At 39.6% G+C, this 23,558-nt stretch overlaps 1 protein-coding gene across 7 annotated transcripts in view; it reads right to left on the bottom strand.

The window, feature by feature from the left end:
- The window catches only part of LOC122986431 (pleckstrin homology domain-containing family A member 5-like), an 87,574-nt gene extending 73,903 nt beyond the window's left edge, over positions 1-13,671 (bottom strand). The window contains exons 1-3 of one of the 7 annotated variants that reach the window (XM_044357706.1): positions 12,107-13,671; positions 11,926-12,002; positions 9,528-9,585 (exon numbers count right to left, since the gene is read on the bottom strand). In XM_044357706.1, coding sequence (XP_044213641.1) covers positions 9,528-9,585; positions 11,926-12,002; positions 12,107-12,198 — 227 coding nt within the window. In that variant the 5' untranslated portion in view covers positions 12,199-13,671. The remainder of the gene's footprint in view (positions 1-9,527; positions 9,586-11,925; positions 12,003-12,106) is intronic. The other 6 variants (XM_044357700.1, XM_044357697.1, XM_044357698.1 and 3 more) reach the window with 6 other exon arrangements.
- Between the last annotated feature and the right edge of the window lie 9,887 nt (positions 13,672-23,558).

Genomic DNA, 23,558 nt, shown 5'->3' with positions numbered 1-23,558 from the left:
CTACGCTTGAAGTCTGTGACATGCTAATCCATTCTTCAGATCTCTGATAAGATGCCTCATTTTACTTATGCCCTGAAGTGTCAGTGTCTGAAGTCTGTTACTGCAGAAATGAAACTTAGAAAGAGATAAGGCAAGGCAAGAACAGAAAAACTGGTATGGAAAAATGCCACGAAAAGCATTTACTATTCTCGAATAATTTGTAAATAATTTGTTATTATTGCTCATATCTCATTTTGGAATTTAACTATTCAAATGCTACGTAATAGTGATGTATTTTGAATGGGAATGTGTTTTGAACTACGATAGCTTTAGAAGCAAACAGTTTCCCAGTTTAAATTATTTTTTCCCATCTGACTGTATATGGCAAACAAGTGTATTCCCCAAAATGTCGGTTTGTTTCTTTAAAGTGGCTATAATCAATATTTTTATGATAACAAAGGATCAAAGGATGTGTAAGAATTACTTGACTCTGCTATTCCCCTCAGCTCTACAGAACATTTTAGCATCTTGCAATTGTTTTAGTTTTATGGCCCGCGACTCTACTGTTTTGGTTCATTTTCAACATTCTCACAGCGACGACAGAGAACATAGTGGAGCATTTAGCAGCTAAAGAGACGGATATTTCCCTCAGGAGTTGGCTGAGACCAAAAACAGACCTAAAAGAATAGTGAACATTGGAATACAGCCACCAAGAGGGCAGAAACAAGTGTTCAAATGAATGCTAACGCTGCTCTGTATTTTAACAATATTTCTGAAGTCATGTTAAAAAAAAAACTCTTGTGCTTGAACACAGTGGTACATACAGTATGTTGGTGTTTGGCTGTATATCCTTAAGTCCTGAGAGACAAGCATTGCCACTGTCTGAGGCAATCTGTGATTACTCACAGTTTTATTGGTAAAGCATATCTGAACAGTAATCAATCAAAGGAAATAATGTAAGTTATGCCTCCATATGCCAGGATGAGATGAGATACAATTATGTATCAAACTGTTTTGTGTTTTTGTTGTGTTTTTTAATGCAATACGAGTATTCATGACAGTCTAGTTAGGTGATAAAGGTGCTGATTTTGGAGGAATATCTCTAACAGGATCGTGGTGAAATTGCATAATCTCTGGGTTCAAAGTTGTGTGTCTTTTAAACAAAGGACTTTATGTGAGTCATTATCATACACACCAGTCACAGGAAACAAAAAGCCTCTGAGAAGTTTTTACCACATTAGTCATTATGTCAAGCAGAACCACATATAGGTTGTCGATTAAAAAAAAAAAAACAGAAACAGTAGAGTTGTCAGAAAAGAGTATTTCATTATTTTGTTTTGAATGACAATTATCACAAACTGATTATGGATCTACATGAGAGCGACCCAATATTCCTCCTTTTAAATGTGCAGTCAGCCAGTATGAGGTCAAAACCTCGTATATGGCTGGACTGTGCATGGGTGTGCAAAATTGTAGCCAATTCGTTACAGGGATAGTCAGTGATAGTGTCTATAATGTGAATTCCTGGATATTAAATGTTCATCTGGAGGCTGCAGTGGAAATTATAAATGAAAGTTTTGACAGCATTGGGTGCAAATTCAGGAGGCTCAACTCCGTCCAGTTACTGCAGTTACAGCAAGCACACCTATACTAAACTAAACAGCCTACATGAGTCATGTTTTACCTGAAAGACTTGTTTTTTAATGGTTGCTCATCGTTTGTGATGTGATAACGTCAAAAAAAATAAAAAGTTTGCCTCCTTGTATTTAGTTATAAAATCTAAATGTACCACAGAGCATCTCTCCTGTCGGCTGCTGACAGCGCTGCCCACCAGAGAGTCGATCACACTGGCTGTAGAGGAGGAGAGGGTAGAGACGCTGGTATGTGTCTGTTTAAACATGAGTTTAGCCGACCTCTCTGCACTTAACACTGGAGCTGAGAACTCGGAGCAGGAAACACCGTCGCTCTGCATCGTGCTGTCCTATATGTTTCCATCACAGTTATGTATGTAGGTCATTTAGAGACAAGACTGTAAAAGTTTGCAGCCTGTCATGTTGTCATGTATATCCAGGGGGGTAATGTCAGTGAATTCGAGTAAAATACAGACTTTGCTTATCCAATGTGAATGCGCTGCACGAAACACAGACATCGGTAGGGGTGAGGGGTAATTTCTAAATCACAGGGTCCCCACGTAGTACTAATCCCATGCAAATAGGGCTACGAATGGAAGCGCTGTAAATGGCCCCTGATGATGTAAATAAAAAACTGTTTGCACCGATTCATTTTGAGAGAGTAATGGCCGATGGGGAAACTCCGACATTCGGCCAGACAACTAATGGTGTAACTTCATCACTCACTCACTCACTCGCTCGCTCACGGACAACTACATGTGCAGGGCTGGCCCCGCTGTTGCGGTCCAGCCAAAAAGAGCCAACAGCTAAACAGAGATCCACTAGAGAGATTTTTTTCATAATTGGCCAAATTTCAATTGGCATGCTTTCCTCTGTTCTGAGTGATGAATTATGCAGCAGTAGAAGTGAACAGCCTAATGAAAGTGGTGGTTGCAGAGCAGCCTAGCACAATATTTATATTTTATGTTGCACTTTATACTGACGAGCACTCGGAAGCAGCAAATTGCCCTCAAAGGACACTAGGGGTACACAAAATTCACAGTTCAGTATGTACCTCAGTTTTGAGGTCACGGTTTGGTACATTTTCAGTACAGAAGAAAAAAAAAAGGTAGAAAATAACATTTTGGTCTTTTATTTTGAAAAAAATGTAAACATCCAACCATGACTCATTGGCCAAAACTATCACTGAAACAGTTTAGTTGTGCTGCAGTGGGAAAGGAAAACAATCTTTCTGTTGAGTCAGGACACCTGCTGACAGCTGTTTTATGCTGATTTATGGTCTAACCGTTTATAAAGTAGTTGAAACTAGCTCCACCTTCAGCAGCTACAACAGTAACATGTTGAGAGGCAATGGTGACCTAAAGGTTAGAGAAGAGAGCTTGTGACCAGAATGTCGCAGGTTCAATCCCCAGACCGACAGGATAAATCTGGGTAGGGAAAATGAAAGAGTAGCGCTTGCCCCTCCATCATTACCAACACTGAGGTGCCCTTGAGCAAGGCCATTATCAGAGTGTGTTTATACTGGACAGCTTACAGGTATGAATGTGTAACTGTGTGAATGTGATCAGGGCGTTCCTGAAAAAGAGAGCATTGCTCTTAGAGAAACTCCTCTGAATAGATAAAGGTAAAAAAAAAACATACTGCTCACACACTGATGCTTCAGTATTAATAATGTAATGATGTCATATTATATATCAGTCAGAGGGACCAAACGACTACATTTAATTTCATACTTTCTATACTTAACATTTTTCTCTCTCAGAACTGATTCTTACGACGTGATGTCTGACCACGTCAGAAATCAAATGTTTTTATCGTTGTTCTGAGCAGTTTCACTCAAAGGTGGAGTGAGAAGCCAACCGTCATAGAGAGGGGAGGGGGACGGGGAGACATTTCACTACAGAGATAACGGAGCATTTTTTAATAATAGTGTTGCACTCAGTCAGTTTTATGGGTCTCTCGTTTCTCATTCTGACAGCAGCGACATACAGGGTAACCAGGGCAACCAGGCTACCTTGGCTAAGTTTATCCATGAACATGCTACAACTAAGTGGTGCACTGCCAAAACGTTATGGGTGGAACTCACGCTTTAAAATTACTGTTCTGCACATCAGAGTAAATGGATTATTAAACTATTTTGTATTTTACTCCTTAAGGACAACAACAAAATGCCATCAAATGAAACATTAGAAATATGGAACGCAATAAAATAAGCCTGCGCGATAGCACTATGAGCGTCCACTGTCTGAGCCTCCTACTGTACGTACTTATTAGCCTTCAAAACAAGATGTCAGTTATTGTATCTCATTGTGTAACCTACAGCAATTAGCACCGACTACAGCAGTTAGTTTTTTTCCCTCCTTTCCCACACAGGATAAATGAGACAAGAATAGAGAACAAAGACAGGGAGCTGGCAGGAGTTCTGCACCTGTCTTTTCATGAACATAATTGCTGTAAACACTTCCTGCATGCATGAGGCAACCAACTCATAATTAAGGTCATCACTCTCCTACGATAATATTAGGCCTTTTGCACCAGTCAAACTGAGTGCACCTCATTTATCCCGATAAACACCTCTGAAAGGTTTTCGCGGGTCAAGAATCCTCATTAGCAGACTTTGACAAACATTTTGACAAATTGCTGGTTAAATTGCCCAAATTATGTCCTCCATTCTGCACAATATGAGGCAGAGGTTAAAATACAGGATTATGTAGTACAGGGATAAAATGGAAAACACAAATCTTCCAGATGGTACCGTCTCATCAAATGCTGTTTATGGCACAAACAAGAGCACGCTGAACAGATATTGGACTCTGGGTTGCTGTAGAATTCGCTAGTAGACCCAAGAGAGGGATACGGAGAAAATGTTATGAAAATCAAATGAACAATGGCTTTACTCTCTTTATACTATGCTACAGAGAGCATATGTTGCATGCAGTATTCTGTAAGAGCATAACATCTTTGACATCAGAGACAGCTCTGGATCCTTGTATCTAAGTGTAGTTCAATACGTCTCCCAGCTCCTAACTGTACACACAGGGCACAAAGTAACACACAGGTTAAAGGTAGCCTGTGTAGTTTTTTTACTTCCAGTAGTGGAGGAGTGGTGGAGCAGTTTTATTTTATGAGTGGTTCCCAGATTTGTTTGTCTCGTGCATATGTACTAGGACAAACATGGATGACACGTACACAGTCTTGCCAGTAGTCTCACACTATTCCACTGATTGACAGGTAGTGGTAATACACCAGGCAACAATACACCAGTAAAGACAGTGATGAAGAAACCTGCTAGCTAGTAAACATGGATATTAACAACACTGGTTTCATAATGTGAGAAGAAAGTGTCTGTGACTCTGCTGTGTGGATTATTATTTCAGCTTCTCTTGGAAGTTCTGTATTTTCTGATTTATCGCCAGGTTCAGCAGCTGAGACAGGGCCAAATGCCACTGGCTTAAAAACTTGAATGCATTAGGACTAATGGGTGGATGCTATTGACCCGTTCCTCTGTCCTCAATGAGCCACAGCAGATGGGAAGACACGGAGATACGGCATGTCTTAATGTGATGGATGTATGTCCTCATGTCTAAAACAAACAAGCACAGCTGAGAAATAATAAGACTTAGTTCAATGTGTTAGTCGTATGCTAATATTTACTAATTAGCACTAAACATAAAGTACAGCTCTGGCTGACAAGTCATTAGTTTTTCAGGTATTTGGTCATAAAAGACAAATCAAAAAAATTCCAGATGAAGGTTCAGGGTCACAATGCACTGTCTTCACTTATACAGGTACATGCCTGCCAAATTAAGAAGCTAATAGTTGGCAGATTTACACCTCCTCATGATCTCATTCTCTGTTAGCGGGGGAGCGAGCACTGGCCAGTTGACACATAGTTCCCCATATCGAAATGAGCCAACAATCCAGAAACTCAAAGGAGATCAGTCTGCTCAGTTTGAAGAGAGCACTAAGCCATGACTGATTTAATTAACATCTGCACTGACCTTCATCCATTCAAAACTCATAGTACCAAAAATAATATCAAATCCCGGGATGGACCGTGTCTCTCTAGTCTACACTATCACACCAGTGACCTGCACCCATCCTCCCAAACACATCCCTTCAGAGGACAGTCTACGTCAGCACAATCTGCTGCTTGATGCTCACACTGTGTAACCCGATGGTAACAGCCAAGCCACACAGCCAGCATGTGAATGGGCCAGATCTTTTCACAGGCTCATAAAAAGCTCTAGTTGCAGAAATGAATTAATGATACAGTCTGAAAACAAATGAGTTGGGTGTCTGATTTTGGTTAAAAATATTTGCTAATTGTTCATGTGCATTAAAAAAAGGAAAAAATATAAATCTATACACACTTGAATTTATGATTAAGTAATGATATCTTACTGTAAAACATAAGGCATAGACTTATCCAGCTGTCATCAGGCTAATGGTTTTGGACAGTTTTCAGAGGCTTTTATTGGCTGCCTTTCATAAAGACTCAAAATGTCCCGAGTACTATCCAAGTCACTCATCACATAAACCTGTCAACAGATCTCTATGTCAAAACAATGAGTCACTATGGAATTAACAGCCATGGTTTTATACAACCCAATTACTCAAGCTTAAGCACATCTAATATATAGCTTCAGCACTACAGGCTTATACATTGATCTTGTGCCGTAGCCTGACCAACCAGCTTTATGACAGCGGCATACTGTTTAATATTTCTGACCATATAACTAGAATTCTAAACGCTTCTGTGAAATAAAACAACAAAGCAGAATCTCTTGGACCAGTCCCCGTAAACAGTAAATGTGTCTCACTAAAAGAGTCCACAGAAGGCAGCCTTTGGCAGCCTCGGTCACATCCAGGCTAATTATCTGCATTTCACCCACAGAATCTGCATCAACTTTCTTTCAACCTAAACAGTGCAGTCTACCTCATAAGCAGACATACAGTATGTTTTATGCTTACAAGGATTTTCTTTAGGCTCGCTAAAAAATTAGCTGTGATATGTAACACTTAGTAACACGTTCACTTAGTTCCTTTAATGTAGTGCAAAAAAAATTATGAAATGACAGACATAATGGGTAACAGGGATGAGTATCGAGAACCGGTACTACATTGGTACCAGTTCCTGACTGGTCAGTACCAAAATGTTGATGAGCTCCTGAACAAACGGTGCTGCTATCGGTATTTAACCGTCTTCTAATAATGACAAAGCTGCAAGCATCAGGCGATTACATTTGACGTTGCATTACTGCGCGTTTACATTTTGTGCTCTCCAGTGATGGGTGACGGGGCAAAACCTTCACAAGTGCGGGCTCACTTTACTAAATTTAATGAAAATGCAGCTAAATGCAATATATGTAAAAAGGTAGTTGCGTGTAAAGGCGGTAACACCAGCAACCTCGTGAAACACTTACAAATACAACACTCTATAAATCTGAAGCAACGCAGCGTGTTTGACTGCTTTAGCAAAGCAACTGCTGCAACTAAGTCCACAGTGCAGCCTCCCGGCTCCAATGCCGATGAGATTTGCCAAACTAAAAAGGCAACTGTCTCGACCTCATCAAATCAAGGTAACATTTGTTACCGTTATAAAAATAAGTCTGTCTGTTGTTAACTCAGCAGTGTGACATCAACAACCACAGCATGCTGGTTAGGCTAATATATCGAATTGTTGCCTAAATGTAGCCTAACTTTTCAGCTTAGTTTGTATCTTAAAATCTTGTAAACTTCACTACTGGCTGAGACAACAGCCCCACTCTTCAAACCAGCTCCTCCTCTGTCTACCAGCAGTACCAGCAGGCAGTGAATCACATCAGCAGCAGTGGGAGGAGGACAGAGGACAGGAGGAAAGACTGATACTGACTGATGTCTGTGTTCCTCATTCTTTGTAAACTTCATACAGTATTTTGTTAGATTAATTTCCAGTGAGATATTATTGTGACATTGCTATTGTGAACATTACTGTTGCTGCTCTAGAAAAATATTTAGCTATACTTAAAATATAAATAATTTCTAAACCTGTTCTGAATTTATTCATTTTAAAAATAATATATTTTTAAAAAAGTAATTCTTGAGTAATGAAAAAGAACCGATAAGAATATCAATAAAGAACTGGACCGATAAGGAGTATTGATAAGAGTTGTAATATCTATAAAATCCTAATGATACCCGTCCCTACTGAGTAACAAATGACAGAAATCCACACTTTGCTTATACACCACAGAGGTGCAGTCTGTCAGATATCTTACACCAGTAAAGAGTGTTGTGTGAGTGTTGTTTTTGGTTACTGATACATGTGAATAAAGCATTCACAGTGCATCTGCTAATATATGGTCGCTGCAAATTGTGCTATTCAGTTTGTCACATAGGCTAATCAATAAGCCTTCTTTTGCATTAAAGATGACTAAGGCAGACGTGACACATTTGAAACGCGTGTAATTATACAAAATTAGGTGTCAGCAACTGAGCTAATACAGTTATATATATAGATCATATAGATAATGTATTTATTATTCAGGGAGAAATATACTGTTGTGAAATAATTATATGATCTAAACTAGACGTAGCCCCTTAATCAAAGTCTAGCGAACATTATAATGTCCTTGGGCTCTGCCAGAATTATAGTGATCGACTAATGCATGTGGTTCCCAAGTCTGTTTTGCAGTGAGAAACTAGTGATAACATACTGTGAATATAAAATGACTGCCTTTCAGTTGGACTGCCTGGCAACCTGCCACTTGAAGCTCCTCAAATTCATGAGGAAGTCAAAGAAAGAGAGGGGATTCAGTGAGGATAATAAGGCATAATATCCTAAATTCATAGCCGGCATATTGTCTTCAATCATACAGAAGCATTCCTGTGTTGTGGCGGAGAGATTCATCCGCAGTTTAAAAAATATTTATACCCGCTGTGTGAGAGGAGTATTGCATTAGGAAATGCAACATAACAAAATGTTTCTCCTTGAATTTAAAATATTCTTAGCAGCAACAGATGATGAATCAGTGCAGTCTGAATGACAGCCCTTGTGATGTCTTTTGATTAGTCATATGTATCAGGCTACGAAGGAGGCGAGACTGGAAAATGTGAACTATACTGTAATTCAAAGACTATGTAACACAGCCAGCTACTAATGTAATTCATGTATATCATGATCTTCAAACAGAGAGGGGCAAAAACTGAAGAAACCAACGTTGTTTCAGTGGACATGGAGGATATATCACATTTTCTCCTGCCCACACAGCCACAACCAATAAGCATACTGGGGCATATGAGGTTCAAACAAAATCAATGTAAGGGGACTTAAATAATACAAAATATTTCCAAATTCCTGTAATACTTTAGCTTGGCATTAACCTCAAATATATTTTCCAGCATCTACTTAAGACAAGTGTCATTTCAAACTGTGAGTACACCATATAAACCCAAACAGTCGGGATAAATGTCAGAAAAAGAGAACACATTATACTTTGGCTCAACTCTCCAAGTAGGCTCAAGCTTTGAGCAGGGTAAGTCTGAATACATAAAAACAGCTCACAAGAAGACAGTCACCACACTTTGCCCGTGTCTCATGTATTTGCACAACGTTCCTGTGTAATCATTAACTTTTGTGATAGGCCTCCGCTACACAGAAATAGGGAGTAAAGGTTCCATATTCACAGCCATGCGTTTACCTCTAGTACACAGCATGTGTTCAGGAGTAGCAGGGCATTTGAATGAGCCCCTTTTTTTTTATTTGAGGGGATAAAACTGGAAATAAATTCTTGTTGATAGTGAAGGCAAGCTTCAATTATGGTTACACGCGAAGAGGAAGTGGTTTGAATTCAATATGGCATCTTTTAAATATGGTAAGCAAGTTCTGGAGTAATGATGGGCGTGTGTCTTGTGGAGGGATGCCGTTAAACTCACTTGATAAAGCACCGCGCTCCCTCGAAAGTATATCCTTCTTCCCATCCAGTGGGTAGGTCTGTGAAAGAGGGACAAAACATTTGAACACACACTCCTGGAACACACACGTTGTATCAGTTTACTAGATAAGGAGCGCTATGCCTTCCCAGCTGTCACTGTCCCAGCTGTATACAAGATGCAGAACCGTAACAATTAGTTGACTGAACAATTATTTGTTGAGAAAGAAAGAAAATCGATTTACTGTTTCTAGCGTTTCATATATAAACATGAAATATCTCTGTGTTTTGGACTGTTTCTTGTACAAATTAAGCTATTTGAAGACATTACTCTTAAGGCAACAACTTATGATTATTTTTATTATTGATTAATCTGTCAGTTATTTTGCTCAATCAATTAATCATTTGGTCTATAAAATGTAAGAAAATAGTAAAAAAAAAAACTCCACTACACATTCCTAAAGCCCAACAGTGGTGGAAAAAGTATTCAGATACTTTACTTCAGTAAAAGTACCAATACAACAACGGAAAATACTCCATTACAAGTAAAAGTCCTGCATGAAAAATCCTACTTACATGAAAGTACACAAGTATTATCGGCTTGATGTACTTACAGTATTGCAGGAAAAGTAGCGTTTGGTCCTTCTGACTGATATATTATTATATATGATATCATTAGATTATTAATACTGAAGCATCAGTGTGTCAGCAGCATGTTACTGTTGCAACTGCTGGAGGTGGAGCAGTTAGCTAGTTTAGTCCAGTAGTTCCCAACCTAGGGGTTGGGCCCCTCCAAAGGGTCACCAGATAAATCTAAGGGGTCCTGAGATGATTAACGAGAGAGGAAAGACGAAAGAACAAAGTTCTGATGCACAAATCTGTTTTCAGTTTTTGGACTTTTTCTCTTATCTTTGATTTTTGGTGAAATATTGGATGATTTAAGTATTCACTGAAATGAAACCATGTGAGACGTTTAGAGGAAAAAATCACTATTTGGTTGAGCTGTTAACAACTGATAGACATCTGAAATGTGACTCGACTACATGCTGCTTTCTGTAAAACGTCAAAAGCCATAAAGGTTGGAAACTACTGGTTTAATCTTTAACAATGTGTTGACTTTTTACAGCTTGTTATATTATTCATTGTGTCAAATCTTCATCAGAAAAGTAACTAGAGCTGTCAGATAAATGTAGTGGAGTAGAAAGTGCAATATTTCCCTCTGAAATGTAGTAGAGTGGAAGTATGAAGTAGCATCAAATGGAAATACTCAAGTAAAGTACAAGTACCTCAAAATTGTACTTGAAGTACAGTACTTGAGTAAATGTACTGTTACTTTCCACCACTGAAGCCCAATGTGATGTCTTCAAAGTGCTTGTTTGGTCTGACGAACAGTCCAAAATACAAAGACACTCAATTTACAATTATATAGGGGGGGGAAGCAAAACTGAGAAGGTGGAATTTAGTTATATTTGGCATCTTTGCTTGAGGAAGTAATTTAATGATTAATCTATTATCAAAATAGTTGTGATTAATCAACTAATCATTTCAGCTCTTCTCAATTTGGGCTTTGGGGAAACTGTAATGAGCATTTTTTCACTATTTTTGACTAAACAATTAATCAAGAATCGAGAAAATAGTCTGCTGATTACGCCACAATAATAAAAATAATAATAACAGCAGTTACAGCCTTAGTGAGATGCAGTGGTCTCTCAATTACATTCGTGGGAAAGCTCTGCAGAGACTTAGTAGACAGTCGCATGGTAACGTCCGCAGCATAAAACATGGCAAAGGAGCTAATTTTACCAAATAACACACTGTGTTTAAGATTGGTAAGAGGTTTTTTTGAAAGGGTGGCGCAGAGGAAGCTAATTTTGTAGATTTACAGCTAACCTTTACCAGCTCTTTAGTCTGTGGCAGCTCTTGATGTATGTTACCTATCAAACTGAAGTTCACTGGTCTCTGGTCAACTAAACATCAACTAAACATATCTTAGCAGCTATAAAGTCAACAGAAACCGTACGTTAATTCAAAGTTTAAAAAAAATAATAATTTAGATTCTGGTGGCTGATAGTTAAAGTCGTCGTCTCACAAGTTGACGAGTAGCTAACGTCCACTCTTCGTCCAACTTCACTGAGTAACCTACGTTAAAAGGTTCACGAGGAGGTGGCACGATCCCGGACAGAGGTGGGCACGAGAGGGCTCACTTTTTTTCACAGCACGAGCGCACAAAAGCCCACTCATGCATTAAGAAACACGGCGTGGATGTCACTGCCTCTCTCCCAGTGTGGGAAGTATCGGCTTGGGGGAAACGGCACAAGGCGACCAACAACACATGACGGGTGGACACGACAGACGTTAAAGATAACAGAGAGAAACTTGACCGCCGTTGAGTGACACCTTACCTGGAGTTTTTCTGTGTCCGGTTATTACCGCTTCGCCACTCACTGGATGCAGCCAGGTTGTACTCTTGGCTTCTTCGCTGTTGAGAGAGGGAATTGTATTCATTATTTACACGGTGACTTTGTTCGAATCAGCAACGGGCAGAAATGTATGGAAAACGCTTTCTTTAAAAAGGGTAATTACTTAACGAAGAAGACGCGTCCATCCCGAGTAACCCCATAACTCCAGGAAGAAGGGAGACAAGAAAGCCACTCGGGTTGTAGATCCGCCGCCATGTCTGGCAATACTGTATGACAATCGCGCGGCTCCGCTCCGCTCTCGCAGGCAGCGCGTACACGGAAACCTTGGCAACGGCGGATGGCTGAGAGGGGCAGCAACTCAGGGGGTAGACAGGTACAGTCAGTTCATTTGTATGGAAGATAATACGTGCTAAATATGTCTACTGTCAGACATCAAAGTTAGTTTTGTTTTTGGTAAATTGATTTATCAGTGCCCATTAAAAGTTGTACTGTTGCACAGTTGCACTGTTTTTTATTGTGGCTGTGTTATTCTTGTAATTTGTATGATCGTGGGGGCACGTTTTTTTTTTCATTCTCGCTGTGTTATTGTTGCCTTTTGCATGGTTTGTGAGTGCATGTTATTCTTAACAAAGAGACCCTCGCAGTGTGTGAACAACCATGGGGGGCAGGGCCGGATTACCCTGCCAGGGGGCCCCCAGGGCATAATTGATCTCCTGGGCCCCTGTAAGCCTTTTTCACAGAAGACATTTGACTTGTCATAGCAGGAAAAGCACAGGTGTTACTAACAATAGAAAGGATGGCTCATTTTAATTCAAGTGGGCCAGTAATAATTGACAATGTGCACAGTACCAGGACCTTGAAGACGAAGCAGCTAAATGTAATTGTAAATAATTTTCCTACTGTGACATGTCAAAATCTCTTCAGTGAAAAAAGCGTGTTGACCTCAGTTTTTTCTGGAATGCTACCTGGCCCCAGATATGCTGTGTGGTAATTTAATTAAACATGTTCATTTAGGACTATGCAACAAGAAAGACTAGATTAGATTACCAACCAAGCAAAGCAAACAACTGCTGCTGGGGTCTCAGAACAGCAGGGGCTCCAAAGCTTCAGGCTTTGTTGGTTTTGGTAATTTCATTAACTGCAATTTTTTACCTTAATTGGACCCTAACTAAGAACTTAATTATCTTAGTTTATATTGTGCTCACATTGCCCAAATTAAAAATGTAATCTCATTTTTTTCCCAAATTAAATTTCATGTAATCAAATATTTGAAATTTAATCACCATAAACTACTTCAGGGGTGTCAATAATGGCCAAATAGCAAATTTTGCCCAAAGGCCTGTAACTTGTTCATACAGCCATGGCAAAATGGGTGTCTTGGTGGCCAGGGGGTCTAAGACACTGACCATAGAACAGCAATGTCCCTGATTTGAGTGGGGCCACAGACGTATTTTATATGTCATTCCTCATCTTTCTCTCCCCTCATTTCCCATCTGCTCTTTACTGTTTATGATCTAATAAAGGCAAATGTCCCCAACGTACTCATGCTACATGTGGCACAAACCTGAAATCATAAAGGTCTGAATAATAGATTTTGACACAATGGCCTTCTTCAAGACAGGGCTTCAGGGTCAGGTAAGAAGAGTGGGACCCACCTAAAATACAGCATAAACAGCAAGCCTGGACCTTTTGGGGAACTGGGGAAGTTGTCTGCTTTCCCTGTTGGTAATTCAGCCTTGCATAAGGGCATAGACTGGCACCTTAATGAAAGCAAGACAGCCGAAAACATTTGATGAATAAAGCATGGTATACTGGAGAATGGTTGTGTGATGTGTTTTTATTTTGACGACATTGACTGGCACACACAGAGAGACAGCCACACACAGCACAGGTTCTTGGTCTCCACCTTCTGTCATTGTGCTTTGAAACTGCAGCATCAGCCTTTCACACCATACAAAGACAAGTCACCCAACACCTCTGTACCGGCCTGTTTGTTGGCATTGTGTTACATTGTGTTCTGAACCTGGACACATGGCAGGCCACTGTTTTTTAGGGGGCTGGCGGTATTGGTGGTGGCGGGAAGTGGACATATCTGCCAACTGCCAGGTCATCTACTTTCGAGAATAACTGTAAAGGGAGGGGAAGCCATTAGGCACTGATGCTTCGCCAGTTCAGATGTCAAACACTGAGCCCTTTGTATTCTACTTGGGTGGAATAGCACAGTTTTCTGGAAATATGGCATACAAAAGAGCTGCTTGTTATCCCCAGGTAGTTAAGACAATGATCCATGACAAGAATATAACATTATTCAACAAAGCTGAGCCTCATATGCCATTATGATTCACCTCAGATTAATTTGAGATGGAGTGCAGAGGCTGTGTTGTATAATGCACAGCTAAATACAGTGTATTATCCAATCTTTTCACCAAATCTTCTCATAGATTTTGAAAATTCTTACTTTTTGGGCAGTTTAGTTTCCTTTTTAAGTAAATAGGTACAATACCTTACTTGCCAAAGCCACATTTTTCCATCACTATTTGGTCCCTTTCAAAATATCTATGAATAAGGTCCATTAGGGTGGAAATGATTGGATTAGAGTCTGATACCTACCTGTATGTGCTGGTATACCCATGGGATCTGAAAGTGAGGTAGTGTCTGAATGCCAGGGTCCCTGCTTTTCAGTTTCCCAACTGGCAATTCAAAATCTTTGCACGGGGCCTGTTTCTTGCCATTCAGAACATTCAGAAAATAAAAGTGAAACGTAGAAGCACCATTTCCTATTCCTGACTCTTAAAATTATAAGCTAACTGGACATATGATTTAAAAGGCTTTGGATTAACGGGCATATATTAGTGAAAAGTATTCTACAGTCTACTAAAAAAGTCTTTCAAGAGAAAACCCAGAAACTCATTTCAATTCATTTTCCCTTAAACCAACTTTTTCACAGGATCCTGAGTTTAAGGGTTTATTGAGAATTTCACAGCTGCCCTAGTCAATATCCAAGTTTGCATGGAGTTCTCTTTCCAAGGTCTGACAGTATTGACATAACAGAAAGTCCAGCACTGTGGGTCAGTTCATGTAATTCTTCTTTTGGCAGGAGCAGGCATTTCTCAACTGCAGCTCACAGTAACCAGGGCGAATGATATATGCCTCACTGTACCTATCATCTTATTGTCAGCACTCAAGCAACCCAATACCATTTAGGTTAAGTGAGAGCTTAAATGAGAGCGACAAAGTATGTTGCAAACAGTAGAGCTAAAGCTGGATATGCATGTGGGGCTGTGTGTAAACCTCTCTCAGCGGCATCTAGTTGAGAAATACAAAATGGAAATAAACAAGCCAAAAAGAGTGTTAAAGCAGGGCTGGAGCCATTAAGCCTTCGACCCCTGCAGATTTGTTCCAGCTGTTTATTCATTTTGTCAGGCACTGATTTCTCTGGGATCCACTAAATGTCACATTATACTTAACTAAGACTCTGGTCATAATGTCATGCGAATACAAAATTGACTCAGTATAGTCTCCAAAGGAACTGAAATCAACTAATATTGTCTTTTTCCATGCAAATACAAGGCAACTTTATACCCTTGTTTTAGCATTATTAGAATAAAAGAGACAAGATTATCTGAATAACACAATACAACCAGCTACTAAAACACTCAATTCAACTCACGAGATATTAATAAATGACCCAGGGTATGAATTAGAAAAAGAGCAAGACAGAATAATTTTAAAATGCATATAGTGTTGTCGTTAACATTATGCAACACATTCTTACATAATTGCTCCGTGCTCAGCAAGGCGAGGGTGCTCTGCTCAGCGACACAGGCCAGACTTGGGGCATCAGAATGTAATTAATGGTTGCATATTATCAAGCAGCTGTTGGAGTACTTTGTTCTGGTGCCAGCTCAGCAGCAGCCTTGTGCTTGTCTGTGCTAGGTAAGAGGAAGGACTTCTCCTCTTTAGACTGTAGCCACTCTGCATTTGTACAGACCTCTCAATCGCTGGAATCAAAAGCTTGTGCTGATATTGAGTTCTTCTAGCCTGGACATAGTGCTTTGAAATTAGTTATGATTGTGATTGTGGGCACTTTTATTTACTGCCACGTAACTACTGCTGAGATTGCTACTTTTTGTGATTAAATGAAATTAAAAGTGCAAAATATAAATATCATCAATATTCATCCCAGGGGTCCAGTGTAACAGAAAGAAATAATCAACTCTCTGTGAACAATAACTTCCCTTAAACATTGCTCAATGATGTGAACATGATGTCATTTGTGCTACTCTGATTTCAACACACGGTATCGTTTGGCTGGCGTGCATAACCCACAAACCAGTAAAGCTATTAGGGCCAGTCAAGTCAGCAGGCGAGAGTGATAGGCAACACTGGGAGAATGGTGTAACACTCAGTTGTAGCAGCAAAAGTATACAGTAGTAGTAATACAGATGATAGAAATATGGGTCACTAGGTTTTGGAAGTTTATGGGAAAAAAGGGTGTGTGGCAGACTGTCAAAGGAGTTGTAGTTCTCACAACTCACCTCTGAGTCATTAAACACACTTTCCTGAATCACTGTTAGTCACAGCCTGACAAGTTCCCAACCCACAAACAGTTCTCTGTTCACCACAGTGATGACCTCACTGGATCCATAGCCTCTTTGGGTGCAGTCCAAATGTTTTTCTTTCCATGTTTTATGAGATTTCCACTAGTGATATGTGTCATTAAGACTGAATGAGTGGGTACTATATTTTGTAATTAGAGGACGCTGTAAGTGGCCTAAGTTGAGTCGTAACTGAAGTGATTGTGAGAGGAAATGCATTGCAGCTTGGCTGTGGTGAAGAAAAATTCAAGTCAAGCGTTTTTTCCAAACCTACTGTGTCGGGTTGTATTTTACTATGTAAAGTAAACACAGAGCTGAACTTGTGTTCAGTGTGATACTGTATTCATGTTTGAGTACAGAAAAGTTGAGTGTGCTGCCCCGGAGGTAAGGTCCTTGCCTTACCACAGAAGTAGGCATTAAGTGTCACACATCTGTAAGAAAGGAAAACTAATATAATTATCATTATCTGACTTACATGTTGTCTTTAGGCATTATTGGTTTATACAAGGACCTTTATGCATACATAATAAAAATTATCATGCCTCTCTCCAGTTCTCTCTGCATCATAAAACTTTATTAATCGTTATCTGTACTTAGTGAGCAGTACAAAAGGCTACTGTAAATGCACCACATTTTAAATCATCCGCACATGACTGGGTTCCCCTATTGATTGTGGCTGGCATCATTACTCAAAAGATCCCTGTCGCATTTAAGTAATGGAGTAGATTATTAATTAAGATGAAGGACTACTTAACATTGATCAGGGTCTTCGGCACCACTTTGGTATAATGCATAAATAACGGTACATGGGTGTGATTCTCCGATATGCAGTGCTCATTAAACTTCATCACATGTGCTGACATCACAAATCCTTGGTTTAATTTTCATGAGTGCAAGCCTGTGCCTTCACACTGCAGTGTTTGTATGCGTAAGTAGCAGATTATAGATCAGTTCTTAGAGAACTACTTCAGGCCAAGTGCTCGTGTATGTGAAGTACTGTTTCAAAGGCATGGTTATCTGGTGCTACGGGAGTGGACAGGACCATATTCCACTGTAGACCTCTTGAATTTCTGAGGGGATAAATGTTCATTGAGGTGTGAATGTGAAACCAACCATAATAAAATGCATTCAACATGGATAGAAAAAAACTTCCTTTTTTTTTAAGCTGATGACATATACTGTATAACAGCATACCACAACATCTGTTTGGGTTTGCAGTATTCAGGATGCCTCAGCATGCAGTCCTCCCCTGTTGACACACATATCCTGTGTCTGATGGGAAAGCAGAGCAGTGTGACAAACAGGTCATGAGCATCTTCTCAGGGCAGCAAGGGTCATGTGAGCGACAGTAAGACAGGATCTGGTCTAGAAATAATTCTTTAAGGGGGATGGCAAAAAGTCCTCATGGACAACAATGATATTCCCAAATGATCCTGGAGTTTGGGACCATACAGTAAACTTTTTGTTTATCTGATTAGCCCTCCCACTTTGTTCAACAACTGCCATCAAATTCAAAGAAACCTGTCTAAAACATTAGTAATGTTTCCCGATGAATGAAAAGAAAAGTTGAATTCTGACGTGATCCAGTGATTCTGAGTACAGAAGAAAAAAGCCTTCACATGTGCCAAAGAATTAAGTTTTTCATGCTAAATCAGCAAAATGAACAAAGACTTTACTTCTGTCTTAACAGGAAATGTACATAGAATAAAATAGACTCTAATCCCATTAACCGCATAGAGATGGAATAACCTCCAATGTAATTAATTGTGTTAAAAAAGTCTGAATTAATATTCCAGGAGAGAAAGGAAACATATGACCTAGTCTTTGACATCACAGTACACATATTTATGTATGAACATCTGGTGTGCTTGGGGTTATTTTGGGCCTGGAGTTTTTAAAATTCAAGGTCATGCAAAAACTGCACGATCTGCAGAACACTTTGTATGATCAAAGTAACATTATTGCTTCAGTCAGTTCCTTATTTGATTTACATGAAATGTTACATGATTAGTTGCGCCCCTTTGTCTTTCAGGAAAATTTTCTCTATTGGCAATTGTTCTTTAGTCCTACAACACAGACAGGAAGTTGTTGTTGTGAAATCCTGGATTTCCACAGAAAATAATTCACTCTGATAGTCTGCATAAATAGGTCTGGAGTGAATGCGTCTGTGTGTAATCATACTCTTTATTTGAATGTGTGTGTGTGTGCGGTGTACATAATTCAAAAAAGAAAAGAAGTGAGTTCCATCTAAAAGCAAAAGCTTGTCTGTCATTATTTTTTATTCACAACAAGACCCACATCCTTCAACGGTGAGTAAATGAGCTATCCATTGAAATAGAGAAAGATCTGAGTGGGAGACAGTCTGCCTAATTTATTTGTTTATACAATGACGCCACACTCTGTTGTAACTTCCAAAAAGGATGGTTCTGCCTATGATTGATGAAGTATGCAGTTAGGAGCCGCACAGCTTTATACAACCCATCATGTTATGTAGAAATGGTGCACAAGCATTTAATGTTTTACCACAAATGATCTGTCCTCAGAGACCTCATAAGGCTGGCAGTACACGGCATGTTAATAAAACAACCCAAGCAAAACAGAGACTTTCACTCATTCTGCATCAGTTGCCAGTGAAACTCCCACACAATGAGTTAATTTACTGAAATACAAAAATAAACACGATAACAGGTTCAGATGGGAAATCTAAGAATTTGATACAGTATGACAGGAAATGTTTTCCTGTCATTTGCAGCGACAGTTCCATACAAACGGTTCATTTAAAGTTTATTATAAATTGCTTTAATGAAACTTGTCACTCATACAAGAAAACCCTATGCCACAACACTCCCAGGATGTGCCACTGCAATAATAGGGTGAAACAAATACAATTTTCTTCTGTCTGGATCTCATGTCAGACCACCCTTACAATTATAGATCAACAGAAAATGAATGAATAAAAAGCTTTTTTTTAGTGTTCCTCTTTTCTTGGTGTTAATGACAGCTGGTGGTTTATTTATTCTGCTTATGTGGCTGAATGCTTGAGTCAGTGATGCAGCTTTTGTCTTCTGCTTCCCACTCCACACCTGTTCAGGTATAGTAAGTTTATGATTTTGTTGGAATATTGAATCCAGGGCTCCTAACTCAGTTCAGCTGAGTCATGTGGTGAGATGACCAGTGTCAGCAACAGTAAAAGGGCTGGGGCAGTAAACTGGAACTGAATCGACGAGTGGGAGTGATGGGTTGCCGGAAATCTGAGCTCATTTCCTCCCTTGTCAAGGTTCAGTAAGATTAAGGGTAATACATCAACATTCAGGCATTTACTGCACATCACACAGCAATGTCAAGAATGGTTTACACTCACTCACCGTAATGAAAGTTTTTTTTCTAAAGAGTGAAAATAGTAGAAATACAAAACAACACAAAGTAGTATTTTAATCATTCAATGAATAAATTGCATTTCACAATATTAGATCTTTATTCTTTGACATCTCTTTCCATGAGAGAGTCACAGTATGCATGTGTCTGCATAAGAATCTAAATTTGTCAGTCTGTTGGCGAGGCAGCAGGACACAGCTGAGTCCTGTGGAGAGGTTGTGTCTGGGCCACTGAACATGTCCCGGGTGCTGAGCACCATTGGGTATGCAGGGCCATCTGCCTTCTATACACTGATGCTGAGGCTAAGCAGGCAGGGAAAAGGGAATAGTTTCTTGTGGCAGCTCCACTAATCAATAAGTATTGATTCCTCACTTATCTCAAATACAAACTGGCTGATGAGATGTCACGCATCTGCCCTCCTGCAGCGAGGGAGGGATGGCAGCTGGGTAAGCAGTTACTGTGCAGTGTAACAAAGATGCAGCGTTATCCATACACAGGCAAAAAAAATGTATACCCATGATTTGGAGTAAACATATACAGAGGCAGAGACTGACAGATAGAAAGATACACACAAAAACAGACATGCAGACAGACTGGAGCTGTATATATACTGAAATGGAGGCACACAATGACTCAGCCAGAGAAGTAACTCCCTTTTCAGGTTGGACGTGTCAAAGCTCACATGGACAGTTATCCCCCCGCGCTATCCTCTTCCCCGTCCATCTCTAAACCTCCTCCCTCTGCCTCTCTCACTCTCTCCCATTGCAGGCGGACAATTAATCAGTGCTTTGTCGGCTGGATGGCTCACATTCACTGCAGTTGCTGTGCTCAGCAGAAAGGTAAAAGCAAACCATCCAAACTGACAGCCACGTGGATGGACAGATGGATGGACAGGCTGCTATGACAACAGTGGCTTGGGTGACAATATCCTGTTTCTTCTGGCTCATCAGACTGACTTTCCATGAAAAGGTGACAGAGAAGGTTAATATCACAATGTCACACAGGTATAGGTGCTGTAGGTAGAATAGTAATAATGATGGAAGCATAATAAATTTGATAAGCCACAGTAAAGCCGCAGCACACACAGAAACATGAAAATGTGCACACAATTTCTGTAGCCTACAGATCAAAGAGTTCACTAATACAGTATATAATGAAGGGGTATATATATACTAGGATTGTGTAGTTGTAACGTACAACTCTCTCTGTTCTTTTGCATTTACATACAGTAATGTATGCATCACATCGTAATTCCTAAGACTGAGGACATCTTTTATTTCTCTGTCTAATCCTTACTATATTGAGAGTTGTATGGTGGCTGCACAGAAATGCAGGCTATAAACAGTAGATTTCAGAGGTCTCCATTCTTATGATTAAAACGAACAGAATCACAGAAAAAAAGTCTGCATTTCAGTTCATTTGGGAGACATGTTTCTGCTATCACTGTCGTTTATTTCATCCATTGTAATAAAGTTCACCTCACCATCTGAGACACCAAAACTGACCACAGTAATTCATTTTACACCATTTTTCTCAACAAATAAAGAACAAAGTGATACTTTAGGCGGCCTTGCCTATATGGTCTATATGGTCACCTCCTGACAACAGGATCCCAAGCACTATAATATATAGAGCCCTTTGCTGTTTTGGTCAATTGTGTACACATGCCTGCACATATGGTTAGAGGGTGTCATATGCTGTACAGATTGTAAAACCCCCTCTATAAATAGAATGAACTTGACTTGACTCAGCTATTAGACAACTTCATGAACAATAAAATCCGTTGCCACCACTTCTAAAGCTAAGATACAAGCAGATTTCCTATATGTTTCTACCTAAACAGGATGGATTTCAAGTTTGTTTTAAGATACGGTTAATCAAGCGAGTCATGAGGTGTAATTTCTGTTGTGCACAGCCTCCAGTGAGAAAAAATAGAAACAGAAAACTATTCTCAGAAACTGCTTAATGAGTGCTGACACAATGTTATCCTACATTTCCCCCCTTGAACTTTCAGTGAATTTAGGAATCTCAAGCATTTTTTGTTTATTTGCAGACAGTACCATAAAAAATACACCTTCATATATGACAGAGCATTAGGAACAGAAAAAAATGGCAAAGACCCAGAGCAGAAAGGATTGGAATAATTGCATTTGTGACTACCATGCAATTACAGTAGCGTACACAAAACGAGCTGCTTGAATCCTAATTTGCAGATCATGACTGCTGTGAAATGCAATTAATGGATTCCTTATTTATTTAGTGAGCTGTGATGAACAAGTTCCTCTGAGCTCACCGAGACTTCAGCGTGCAACACTGCATCCTGGCTAAGCGTAAGGTCTTCTTTCAGAAAATTAAAGTTATTCTTGCTATGAGGAAGTAAAAAGAGACATTAAAGAAAAGGCACATCCGAGGAATTGTAAATTTAGACATAAAGTAAAAGAATAAAATGCCCTAAATTCACCGGTAGCACATACTAATTTTAATATAGAAACAAAGCAAGGGATCCCTTGAGAGATTCATGTCACTCTGAGGTCTCCATGAGGTTATATGGATGTCAAAAAAGCAGGTGAAGAGCCGATTGTTTGGAATGAGTCAGGAAGTGCCATGTAGAGGGCACAGACTATATTTCTTTTTGCCAACAGGCAGATGCCAGGGGAACCGTCTGAAAAATATGAAACAACACAATTCCCTGGATGGCTGCCATGTCCCTGCAGGTACAAGCAAGCTACTTGAGGATTTGGGGAGGAAAATAGAACGTGGCTTGGTAATAACTGGAGGTACTCTCTGGAAATCTCTGCTTTGTAGTTAAGCTTTGTTTGAATATGATGTGAAGGATTAATGAGGATGCGAGGGAAACCACAAAGCCTCTATTTATCTTAGCTGTACTAGCATAAATGTATTGCGTGCTTTTGATTAAACCACAATGGGCATGCAGTGTGTGATCTGATGAAGTGATGCTGGAGAAAATTTTAAATAAAACTTTAGTTAAAACATCCTTGAAGTTGTTGTGTTCATTTACAATAAAAACTCAATCAGCTGCTCAAACCCACAGCAAGGGAGTCCTAAATATGTAAATGTTCCAGTCAAACTCCATTTAGCTGCCAGATATTGAGAGGGCCTGATGGACTGCACAATGACTCAACTTCCACCCATTGCTGTCGCAGCGTAACAGGTGTTTAGATTGTTTGTCATAAATCATGTCCTTGCCAGATGTTGCCAAGCAACTGATTAATTAGCAGAGTCGTCTACAGAGTGGAGCCAGAATGGCAGAGCTCATTTTAGTCCCAGTGGTCTGAGGAGTCCACCAGCCTTCACACTTGAGTTAAGAGACAAGCAAAATATATTTCATATCTAATGGGGACTTAATGACACCACAAAGCTTTCACTACCACCTTAAGTGACAGGAAGACAGTGGAGACAGAAGATATTAAAAAAAAAAAAAAGTTACCAAGTTTGGGTTGATGGTAAAATATATTTAGTTTTACATTTAAAATACTTATTTCCTTCCCCATAATTAACACTAACCTGCTACCACAAATTCCAACATAGTGGCAGATGCTCAGTGTTTTATACTTTTTATGGACCCATAACTCTATCTGTGGTGGTAAGGAATATTCTGGTTAACTGATGGCAACAGGAAGG

This window comes from Thunnus albacares, chromosome 7 (assembly GCF_914725855.1).
Source record: "Thunnus albacares chromosome 7, fThuAlb1.1, whole genome shotgun sequence".
In the NCBI taxonomy this organism is placed as follows: domain Eukaryota; kingdom Metazoa; phylum Chordata; class Actinopteri; order Scombriformes; family Scombridae; genus Thunnus; species Thunnus albacares.
Note: the sequence above shows the minus strand (reverse complement) of the source record. Positions and strands in the feature narration are given on the sequence as shown.